General features: G+C 39.1%; 1 protein-coding gene across 1 annotated transcript; it reads right to left on the bottom strand.

Annotated features, from left to right (window-relative positions):
- Positions 1 to 477: 477 nt before the first annotated feature.
- Positions 478 to 11,987, bottom strand: LOC124605539 (AN1-type zinc finger protein 1-like). Its single transcript, XM_047137294.1, has 3 exons — positions 11,858 to 11,987; positions 8,252 to 8,630; positions 478 to 1,041 (listed from the first exon to the last, which is right to left on the bottom strand). Exons 2-3 carry the CDS (start codon positions 8,612 to 8,614, stop codon positions 580 to 582), a joined length of 825 nt encoding a protein of 274 aa, XP_046993250.1. The 5' UTR covers positions 8,615 to 8,630; positions 11,858 to 11,987; the 3' UTR covers positions 478 to 579.
- Between the last annotated feature and the right edge of the window lie 783 nt (positions 11,988 to 12,770).

The raw sequence follows: 12,770 nt of genomic DNA, 5'->3' as shown, positions 1-12,770 counted from the left end.
AGGCCTAAATGCTTTGGGCCTACAATTCATTTAGATATCTAGATCTCTCACTCTCTGAAACTGTCGTTAATACTTGTCGGATATATTGTTAACAAGGGTATGAGTCTGGAAATTCCCTTGCCATGATATTTGATCATGAGAGCCCTGGAAATACGATTATTATTCCTGATTAGACAAAGAGAGAGAGAATTCTCTGCTGTGCCAGGCCATATCCCAATTCCATGATGCACATATTACTGCTAAGTTAAACACACCATCCTACAATGTGCTTATACATACACCACTAAGATATTCTGTACAGTAAATATAATAATAGATCCGAATTCTAAGAGCAGTACAGCACTAGATGAAATGCCTTCTACATAGAGTATCATTTTACTCAATACTCTGGGAAAGTCTTGATCAAATTTTCTTTCAAGTGTCTGTGGTAAGTAATTTAACAGTCTTGGGTGTGGCACAAAAGCACTAGACATCATCCTGCAAGCAATTATAAATTTATTACTAATGAGTACAGGACTTTTACAATGCTAGAAAATGGCGAATGCATTTCTTCATACATCTGTGTAAAATATAACAGTATTACTTTTCGAGAGCATATGAAACTTTATAATGTTTTGTATTTTCCAAATGTTTATGTGGATCACTCACATCGTCCACATATTCCAAAATTAAAGATTCACCATCCACTAGATCATTTTCTTGTATTAAATCATTAAGTTTCTTATCCACCTGCATGCAAAGCAGCTGTCCACCCTCATAATGAAACAACCTCAACTTTGGTGCTGTAGCATCATTATTTCGATTAAGAACACCACACAAATCAGAAATGGAGTCAATAGCTCTTCCAACAGTCCAATGTCTGGAAACAAAAACAGGAACAGATTGTTTTGAGAGAGTCAGTGGTGGAAATATCATGAAATAAACTCTGTCTGCAGATGGAATCCCTTTGTTGCCCGCTGCTTTATTCTTCAATTTCATTAGCTGAACTTTAAATGCTGTCTTGTTGTTCTTTTTCTTTGCAAGTGAAAGTCTCCGCTCAACCTGCAAATAAAGATAACATGTAACTGTTGTACATCATAAAGAATTTACTAAGCAATGTGAAAAGATGAACTCATCAAAATTCAAGCACATGGACAAGTCTGTACAGTTACAAATATTTTTATTTTGTCACCACCAAACAGTGCAATATGCACATTAACTGGTTTCAGCTAGTTATAGTTAAGTTCTGATGTGACAGTATTTTGATAGTTGTCATAACACAGCTCATGAATAAGCAGCATGCATCAAAATATCCCACACAATGATACTTCAATACATCTGAGAGAAATGGCTACAACAAACTGAAATATCACAGCAGTATCAAATGTGTGTTCCATGAGGTTGGTAGGTACATAATATACAGATTTTTGGTGCTTTAGACATGTAACTCAAATTTTCAGTACTGACCGACTTACTCAGTACTCATTACTGGTGCCATAGGGCGGGTGCTGATTCTCCAGTTTGAGATATGATCTCATAAGCTCACAGATGTTATATGTCTCCTGCCCTTATATGTGGTCACTTTCCCATCCAACTGCACCAGTTCCTAATATTTCCTGTAATGCTTTCAGAGTCTTAATCTAAGTTCTCTGGAATGATTTCACTGTATAACTTCTCATCAAGTATTATAGAGATGCTTTGGGAACCTAAATGGGCAAAGGTGACATTCTTTTTCAAGGAATGCTTCTGAGAAAATTTGGAGAAATGGCATTTGAAGCTAACTGCATAACGATTCTAATGCCACCAACATACATTTCATGTAGGAAACACAAAGATATGATAAATTAGGGATCATACAGAGGCATATAGACTGTTGCTTTTCTCTTTCTATGTGAGTGGAATATGAAGGGGAATGACTAGTAGTGGCACACTGTACCTTTTTCCATGCACTGTATGGTGACTTGCGGAGTGTGTATGTAGATGTAATGAGCAGTAAAATTGCTACCCATACCATTACTTCTGTTATTGTAGTCTGAAAGCTTCTTAATCAGATGTTGATGGACTCCCCGTGTCACATCATAGACAACAATAGTCACTTGACACAGACAGTCAATGCCCAGTATCTACCTTAATGAGAGCTCTTTACAGTATTTATCTGTAGGAGTTAGTGTTTATTAAAAGTGCACTTTTGACAATGAGTGATCTAGAGCAAACGAAAATTCTACTATGCAGATCCTCTCCTTATGGAAAAAAAAAACTGAGGTTCATGTCAAGGCCATCTGCAGCAAAACAATACAAACCCTTTCCATAGTTTTTTTTTCTTTTTTTTCAAAGTTAGGATTTTTTGTCCATGATTATTCTTAATTCTTATCCACATTTCAGTTCATCCACAATATCGCTCTGCTCTGTTTTCTGAATCCAAATCATACCTCACCTTCATGCAGGAGTCATCAATGCATTTACTTTCTGAAACTTAACTTCATTTCACCAGATCCCTAACACACCCTCATGCATGCCAGATGAGGCATACCATTTCAAAAAGGCAGAGAAAGGCCATGTTACTGAACCAAAGTGTGTCATTTGGCAAAAGGAATCTCAGAGAGCTTAATGTCTCATCAGCAAGGTCATTAGATGTACTTAGACTGGGGAAGGGAAAGGGCTGGGCTTTTCCAAAAGGAACCAAGCTGGCATTTACCCTAGGCAATTTAGCACAAAAAAACCTAAATCCGAATTTGAACTGCTGTTCTCCAAAACACAAATCTACTTTCTTATCACAGCATTGTCTATTTTGGTGCTTCACTTGATCTTCATTCAAAATTCCCTCTGACAAAATGAGCCCTTTGAGTTCTCGGTCCTTGGAGTACGTGTTTGTGGCCACCCAAAGAATATATTAGGCATTAAAATAGAAACTGCCTAAGATGTGCCTAAATTAACACACTGAGAGATTGTCACGCGAGCCATGGGTGGATGATACACAAAAACTTCAATGACACATGAATAGCAACACCACTGCTTGTAAGTTGGTGAATAGAGTGACAGTGGGATACAATGGTATGTTTGGTAATGAACACAGCCACATCAACTTGTGATCTCTCACTACTAAGTACATGATTTCTGTAGAGGGCATAGACTCTTATCACAGGAGTATCAGAACATTTGAAATGTATTTCCTGAAATAGGTATATGCCTATTGATTGTTCTTCCATTTGCGTTCTGTATTTATTTGTGTTCAACTGAAGAATTAGATATAATTTTTGATGAGCATTTTCTTTCCCCCCTTTCTCATTGCCTAAATGAAGTACAGCAGCTACTAGAGGGAGAAGAAGGAGCTGTCCATTATATCACTGATCTCTACAAAGTTATCTTCACTTTGGGAAACAAGAGCACTCAGCAGTATGGCAGTTTTAAACTTTCTATCTTTACTTTTCCTTGATTTTTTCTGTGTGTTTCACTGTACTCCTATGAGTTGCTGTGTGAGTTGAACTGGATGTTTTTCCACTACTTACCTATAATCCTGTCATATCATCTTGCTTAGAATATGTTGCACATGCCGTAGTATGGAAACAAGTATGGGCAGCGTAACATTTAAGTACTTGCATATGAATTCTCAGGGATGGATATTTATGGCATCCTCAGTACTATGTTTAGTAACAGAATTAGTTTAATTACAGGTTGCTTCAGAGCTGTAGCAAAGAAAATCATAAAACTTGGTGGCTGCATAGTCTTGAACAATGATTTCCTTCGCTGTAAGTTACTTTAAGCTGCTGAATCTTCTACTTCTCAGCATATACACAGTCCTTCTCTGCTCCAACCGGGATGTACACACTGAAAGTTAACGCATTTTGAAGACAATTTACATAGAGTCCTGTTTCATGTGATGCTGACTGATATTTGCCGTTGGTGGGTATACCATTACAAGCCATAGTGGTGGGTATGAATCTCTGGCATTGGAAAGATTCAGAGGATTTGTCACCAAACATCAAACCTAGAGTTTTCATACTCAATCTTTACATTATTTACTTATTTCAACAACACATATCAGTACAGCTGGAAATTGAGATGGTGGCATCAATAAAATTGTTCAAGAGAGCATCTAATTGCCAATAAAGAATACCTGATAAGAAAAATAAAAGACAAAAACATTACATACAATCACAAAAATAATTGGAAAGAGTTATGCTGCAGCCAGAGGATGTGTCATATACTACATAATGCATCATATGTGCTAAGAAGGCTTGTAAAGTTTAGTTTCAATCATGTCATTACTGGGGAGTGAGTTTCAAGTACATGGGGTAAGTAGTAACATTCTATCCCAATATACGTACATTTATGTTGTAGTCATAATTTATTATACTGACCTACAGACCTCATAAATTAATGACTTTTTAAGTACAGTAGTGTAATACACCAAGGAGATAATATGTCTTGCACTATCATTGCTTCCTGACACTGACGATATGTAAAAATGCTTGCCTGCTACTAAACACACTGGCCCAATCTTCTGTCCAGTAATCTTGGTGTAAATCAGCCTTCAGTTCAGGCAATCTAAGGTTCATCAAACTCATATCTACTCAAGACTGGCCCAGTTCCCCTGGAAATCACCATACACCATGATCGAACAGACGTGTGGCTCACCAAATACCACAGCATGGAGAGAATTATCCTTCTGCTACAGTAGACACTGACATACAGTTGCTCACACACCCTCTAGTAACTGCCAACGACACCAAAATCTACAAAGAAGCCACATCAGTAATCATCCACCAGGAAAGTAACCCTCTCAGCCAAAAGATAGTTTAAAAGTAATAGTTTCTCTCTCTGCTGAAGTTCATATTGTCTTCCTTGAAAAGGGATGGTTGGCAATATTACATGACAAAACCCAATCAACGCTTTGCCACTTTTCAGTAGGTGGTGAAAATAAGGAATGAGTGTTTTTCTGTCTTAGGAAAGTATTAAAATACTCTCACTTTAATAGAAACAATGGCCAGTAAGAATTTTGTATCCATGTTATTCAGTGTCCTTCAAGAAAAGATGTGGAAATATTTACAAACAAATGATCATGTCATGTAAACCAGGCTAATTTTTTCCATACTATTAAGTGCTCTCTGCAATCCTGTGCCCCGTAGATTAACAACTAAATTCAAGTATACCAAAGTGGATTGTGACCAAATTTAATACTTTTAGGAGACAGACTGTGTTAGCAGAAAATTACTGAATATTATTAGGTAAAACTTTTTATGGGTCAAATCGGCAATGTTAGGGACATACAGAGTCATTTGTTTGAAACAAAGAATTGCAAACATAACCTCTTCTCAGAATGAGATTTTCACTCTGCAGCGGAGTGTGCGCTGATATGAAACTTCCTGGCAGATTAAAACTGTGTGCCTGACCGAGACTCGAACTCGGGACCTTTACCTTTCGCGGGCAAGTGCTCTACCAACTGAGCTACCGAAGCACGGCTCACGCCCGGTACTCACAGCTTTACTTCTGCCAGTACCTCGTCTCCTACCTTCCAAACTTTACAGAAGCTCTCCTGCGAACCTTGCAGAACTAGCACTCCTGAAAGAAAGGATATTGCGGAGACATGGCTTAGCCACAGCCTGGGGGTTGTTTCCAGAATGAGATTTTCACTCTGCAGCGGAGTGTGCGCTGATATGAAACTTCCTGGCAGTTTTGTCTGGACAGAATGTGACTTTCTCACTTTGGGATACATATCCCTTTACAACTGTTTTCATGCCCTCTCGTCAAAATATTCAATTACTATTTAATTCCCTACACCTCACTTTACTCTTTGTTTACTCTGCTTTTTCCTCCCTCCACTTCCTCCTTGATCCAAATTTCTTGTGTCTGCAGAGCTAAGCTGCCAGGAAGTTTCATATCAGCGCACACTCCGCTGCAGAGTGAAAATCTCATTCTGGAAACATCCCCCAGGCTGTCTCCAGTTACATAGCCTGTGTGATTTGTTTTCTAGTGTGTGTGTGTGCGCGTGTGTGGGTGGGGGGGGGGGGGGCAATCAGGCGTGTGTCAGTGCAGATTTATCTGTCAGCTGACTTTGGGTGGTTAGTACATTTTTATTTATTTATTTATTTGCTTTTCTAATGTACCAAGTGTATTGGGTTTGTTTATAATGTATACGATTTTCATCAAAAGCAATCGAAAGTTGTGTTGGAGTAATTTTTTTATGATTTTGTAGTTTGGCTCGGTTGTTGAAATTCATATTTAAAATTTATAGTGGCATCATTTGAATTGTTTAGGTCACGCAAAATTTCCAATACCCACTTTTTGTTATTGTCGTTTTTTTGATTGCCAAGGTTTAGTATGATTGATTTTTACATTAATATTTGTTTTGATGTGTCGTCATTATTAGAGTTGTCGAGCATTGAGTTTGTCTCCATTCATAACCCCTAATTCCATGCACTTGTCCTGTGAGTTTAATGTTATTTCTGCAATTAAATATTTTTCATGTTGCTTGTGCTGGTGTGCGTGCTTAATGTGTGATGTCACGGTTGCCATACTGTACACATTTTAATTTGGGTAGTCGCCAACTTGATGATGTTACAGGTCAAAGCTGAAGTGTAGTACTACACTCTTTGGATTTGCTTAAATAGTTCAATACCCTTCAATATGACCCAAAGAAGAAACACTGCTGCGAACATGTAATCTCTATAGATACAGGAAAACATGAGACCAACAAGACAAAATCATTCTGATTTGCCATGATAACTACAATATACTCAAATGGAATGAACACACAATTAGTGAAGGCCTACATTACACTATACTTACTAATTAAACTCTGCTACCTGCATCACCAACAATACAACACACAGATACAACCAGTTAGTAATGCTTCCTCACAAAACTGGAAAGACTTTACTGGCCCTTGGTCTGCACTAGGTTTTTAATTATTCAGAATCTGGACAGAACGTGACTTTCTCACTTTGGGATACATATCCCTTTACAACTGTTTTCATGCCCTCTCATCAAAATATTCAATTACTATTTAATTCCCTACACCTCACTTTACTCTTTGTTTACTCTGCTTTTTCCTCCCTCCACTTCCTCCTTGATCCAAATTTCTTGTGTCTGCAGAGCACCATTTTCTGTCTTCTTATGACTGTAACGAACACTCTAATGAATAGATGTGTTCCTTCCCATCTCTCAACCAATCAACTGTTTTCCGTTGTGGAATATGTGGGTTTTAATCTCCTCTGTTGCAATGCACTATCTGAACTGAATTTCTCTCTGTGGTGAGCCTAATGAAGTGGAACAGAAATTAATAATAACTGAGGGCAGTGTAATTCTGATCCCTGCTGAGCTATGCAGATTAAGACTTCATGAATCATTTCAATTAAATGTTATGATGACTAATTTTGAAGACCACAGTACTTTCATTCTCTTATCCAACTGAGCGAACAGCTCCATACATGAACTCAGATCAGCAGGATATTGACCTCTAACCTGTATGTCTTCCTTTCTTCCATCCTCTCTTACTGTGCCTAACACTTTTCCAGATTCAGTGCTGTCAGAGACACCTTGTCTTTTGTTACACCTTCTTTCCTTTTCCTTACATTCTCCGTGAAAGAGAGTCTTTCTCTCTCCCTTTCCCCTTCTACTCTCAGTGAAGGAGCCTCTGCTCTTTTACGCTAGAGGTTTGATGCTAAATGAAACGAAGAGCAAAGTTTTCAGTAAGTATCGCTGATTGTTTACTGTTACTTTTAAACTTCATTTTTGACTGATCACAATAATAAAGTGACTGAAGGACATTCACGAAGAGCCATAGGCACAGTACCAGTGTACTAATAAGAGATATGTGACATCATGCTGAATATGTTAAAACAATTATCCTGGAAAGTGCAGTATAGAGTATGATTTGCAGGATTGAAATAACCTTTTGTTTGTTTGCTTTCACAGATATCATGTTCGACATATAAACAAAGGAAAAATGTAAATGAATCTCAATAGGTACACTGGTGGCTGCAACTGTCATTTGCAACTCGCAGTGGCAACAGCAAACAATACAACCAAGTTGAAAAGAACCAAGGATGTGATCAAGTTCATTCTTTGAGTTGTGGTTTTAGCTGTCCTGTAAACAATTATCTGCCAATCACTTTATTATTCTGATACAGGTTTCTGTGTTATTCATACAGTTTCATGTAATGCTGAAATTATGGAGTAACACATGAAAAAACAGAGGAAGAAAAATGAGAAACACAAGTACTTTTCACAGTAAAAATTAAAAACATATATAATACATGAAATCTTGCAGTACCTGTATGTCTGCTTCTTGTTTTGCCATTTCATATTGTTTTTTGCATATGTTTACATCCCTCTGTCTTAACTTTCCATCATCATCATCCAAACAACCGTGATGACGATGCTGCAGGCAGAAATGTTGGCAACACACTGGGCAGTTCATCTGGACAGCACTGGAATTGCCACATATAGAGCACTTGTATGAGATAACAGGCACTGCTGAAATTTCAGTGCCACGCTGCTCAGTGCAGTTGTGTCTATCTGGCAGGTAATGATCATTGCAAAATATCTGCTTGCAGTGCTCACACTGGAATGGAAGAAAATCAAGCTGTTTGCAGTCTGTATGAGCACATTGCTTCCCTACGTGTGGCAACTCCATAGTGTACAGCAGTTACCTAAAACAAACAAAGTCTGCATAAGTAAAATTACTACATCCCAGAATAGTGTAGACACTATTCCGAGGTCCATTTCACATGTTTTCCCAATGACAATATTTACATACATATACGATTATAACTGAATTTTGAAGAGTTTCAAATTGCCACCTCAAACACTGAGGGCCTTTATTTGCTCTGCACCAGTCCTAGGGAAAATTGTAAGTCACTAAAAACTGAGAATTTTCAAACGAACTCACACCGTATTTTAAACTTTTCAGCTGTCATAAAAAGGGCATTCTTGGATCTTAAAAGCTCACAAATTGTTATCTTTGTTCATTTCTTACACTTTCTTTTGACACACTACGCACAGATACTACAAAAAATGTACACTGGAGTACACTGCTTAGCATCCCTAGTTACTCAACAACTGAATGAAGTAGCAGAAAATCAACAGTTTCATAGACACATATCTGTTGTTTAGTTGTGTGGGGAAGGAGACCAGACAGCTAGGTCATAGGTCCCATCGGATTAGGGAAGGACGGGGAAGGAAGTCGGCCGTGCCCTTTCACAGGAACCATCCCAGCATTTGCCTGGAGCGATTTAGGGAAATCACGGAAAACCTAAATCAGGATGGCCGGACGTGGGATTGAACTGTCGTCCTCCCGAATGCGAGTTCAGTGTGCTAGCCACTGCGCCACCTCACTCAGTCACATATCTGTGGCAAAGACTGCAATTAGCTTAGACTATAAATATTCAGATGTAGAGGAATGTTCAATATGTGTTATCTGCTTTGACCAATGACATAGGAAACTTGAGGTAAACGCGTAAACTGTACGGCGACTATAATGTGATAGTACTGGTGATTTTTTCATGAGCTAAGTTACTTATCAGTTTGTCCCCCCCCCCCCCCCCCCCCGCCACACACACACACACACATATTCACAACAAAACTGTTACCTTCCAACCTAACCTACACCTTGGGCTAAGCTACAGATCAATGTGTTACAACAACCAGTTGTTCTTCCTTTTTTCCTACATTTGTTTGCTTGTCCAAGAAACAACAAAACTGTAAATAAACCCATCAGAGGTTGATGTGACAGCAGCCATTATAATTACGCCACTCACCAAATCCAATGACTCATATCGAACATTCCTCTTGACTCCCAACTATTCTTGTTTACATAGGTTGTTATATCAGTTTTATTTGAGTACTTGCAAAATACACTTAACTATGAAGGCTGGCACTCTTAGCCAGGAGGTATGATAAACATCATGTTACACCACTGCCTTTCAACTTGGCAGCTGTAACCTGTGACCAAGCAAACAAAGTAGTCACTGCGTTTTGAGAAACAAGCTAAAGACAGGCCATGCTGACATGACAGAAGCCACGTCCCTGCCCCTAGAGCAAGGCTAGTTACCACATGTCCAACCCAAACTGGTGCTGACACAGTGCTGTACAGGAACCAGACTGTCACAGTGGTGACCAAGCCTGGCACTGCACTACTTCTGGCCCCTATGTGACCGAAAATGATGTTCTGCTAAAACAGGGCAGGTTCGAGCAACCATAAATAACACTCGCTCCAGCCACAACAGTACCTGTCATTCTTTGCAGCCAGCTCCATGAGGTTCCCAATGACAGTTGTAGAACCGATATTGGTCATCCAGCCTACAGCTACTAGAAGCCAAACTGGAGCCTTCCAGCTGTGGGTCATCTGCCAGCTCACTTCGGCTGACTATGGGGGGCCAAACAGGGGTCCAGGGTTTGCACCTGAACCTGCCTTGCTGCTATCTACCTTGCCTACACCACATATTGGTGTCCACAGGTAACTGTATCCTATGCTGTGATTTTTGGCTCCCAGCATGTACACGTACTCTCTGCACTGAGCCCAGCACAGGTTGATCTGCATCTGTGCATGACTGACTTGTCACTGTATGCCTGTTGTCTGCACATGCATGACACAGATCTACAATTGCCAAGGTGCTGGCATCACAACTTCATTTCAGTATGCATATCCAGCATAGAAACTCCATGAGCCAGCTGAAACATGAGGCGATGTATTGAGCAAAGTACACACCACTGGCTGGAGCCAGAATGCATCGGTGGGTGCTGACCGTGCAAGGTGTCATCCCAACTGCTGCACTGTGTGTAATGAATAACTGGGCAATTGTCTTCTCACGGTTTTTGTGGCTTTATGACAACAGTTCCCCTAACTTTACATACCTGCTGCCCCACCAAACATTCTGCATCAGCACTGCAACCTACAACAAGATTATTAGCACCTAAGCCATCCCAACACCTGCTACAGTGCTTATGAAACAACTGCCAAATGCTTAGCCATTAACACTACCTTCAGTTAAATTTTCCAGTGATCCATGGAGCAGTAATAAGGTGAAAATGTTTCAATAAGCATTATACACAGTTTATTACATTTTAAACTGTCAGTTGCTTGTTCAGTAAATAAAGATACAACTTTTTAAATTCCATCCCTCCCTTCTTATGCTAACAAACATTCTGAATAATGTACCCTGTCATGTCCTGTTATTGTTAAGTGTTTTCAGTTCTGATCTGAATCTATCTGGAGGGCTGCTCTTATAGTCTCTTTTGAGGATGATATTTTATGATGGACAAGATATGCAGCTCATAACATTCTTTAATTTCTCTTAATTGCAATCTGCCAAAGATGACAAATAAAGAATTTAACATGCTACTGAGCACAATTTCATTCAGCGGGGGGCAAAGGATCAGAATGGGCAAGGAAATCAGGGGTGTTATTTTCAAAGGAATTATTCTAACGAGTGTTTAGGCTTCATTTTATTACACTCCTGTCTTGTATGTGCTGACACAACTTCCCTCATTCTTAAGTTTTAGTCAAGGTTACATAACATTAATTTCTATTGCAGTTGGCACTTGCTGTGACAGGTTCTATGTGGTTTTCATTTAGTTATTTGACACAAATCAAACTATTGTTGCATAATGGAGAGCACTCTGCAGGTATGTAACAACAGTAAGATACAAAGACGTGTATTCTGGGTACTAAGACGTTTCTGCAAACAACAGACAGAAAGACATTCGCTTTATGTAAACGTTTATGAAATTTGTGCACATCAGCCAGTCACGAATTGATCCATGGGCTACGGAAATCGCAGTATACATTAAAAACAACTCACTCAACTGACCAGAAGATGATCAAAATATTATTGCTACGTCTCATCTGCATAAGACTACTACATTGTACAAAACTTGCTTTAATTTGGAAATCCTTGGCTATGTTCGGTTGGTACAGTTAGTCCGAGGTCGGTCCACTTCTGTTCTTGTTCTTTCAGTGTAAGATGTGAATCACCGTTGTCTGCTTCGGGATCAGGTAATTCAAACGGCGGAACTTCTATGTCATCACATGGAAGTTTGTCTTCACGCCATGCATCATCAACAATATCCAAAAATCTTCCTTCAATTGATACCTGACTATCCATAATTACACGGCAAATGTAACTGTAATTTTATCATATGTACGGGAACACAATATTAACAGCTGTTATTATCCCACAATTTCGAAGGAAAATAATAAACATACTGTCCAAAGATTCTCTATGCCATCAAAGGTGACTTTAGTCATTAGTGTAGTGATTTGAGCATGGAGGTAAAACCTCCATGGATTTGAGTGAAGCTACCACTTCCATGTAAGCTGTACTCCCACCTCCACCCACCAAGGAGATTCTGACTTCCTTGGTTTCCACACACAAAGAAAACAAGCATATGCCTATCCCCAAAACGCTGTTTAACGTACAGGTCTGATACACTTTCCTCTATCAGCGTCCAAGAACTTAAGCAGCTGCTCTTACTCTGCAATCGTACGTTCAACAGTACAGGCCTTGAGACGTTTGTTTTGTAAGGGAATAGTTAACGTCAACGCAGAAATTGAGCTTTGTTTTCAGCTGTGAAAATAAATACTTTGTAAAGCGGTAAATATTCTGAAACACTGAAATGGGAATCTCATTCCAGCCTGCAACAATTTCCTTTCACCACTGAATAACATTAAAGAAACACATATTGTAAAAATAAGCTTGTTGTAATGAATGTTATTCTCGCAATCTAAAATAACAGTCGCGACAATCTGTCCTCTCTTTGTTACCCACTGCAACAGCAGTGCTACAAGCTGC

Source organism: Schistocerca americana, chromosome 3 (assembly GCF_021461395.2).
Source record: "Schistocerca americana isolate TAMUIC-IGC-003095 chromosome 3, iqSchAmer2.1, whole genome shotgun sequence".
Lineage (NCBI taxonomy): Eukaryota > Metazoa > Arthropoda > Insecta > Orthoptera > Acrididae > Schistocerca > Schistocerca americana.
The sequence above is the reverse complement of the archived record's forward strand: the minus strand, read 5'-3'. Positions and strand labels throughout refer to the sequence as shown.

Coding starts and splice junctions, on each gene's coding strand:
- LOC124605539 (XM_047137294.1), bottom strand. CDS start 8,614: ATGGAGTTGCCACACGTAGGGAAGCAATGTGCTCATACAGACTGCAAA. Junction 1,042..8,251: donor AACAAGAAGCAGACATACAG/GTACTGCAAGAT, acceptor CTTTATTTGCAG/GTTGAGCGGAGACTTTCACT.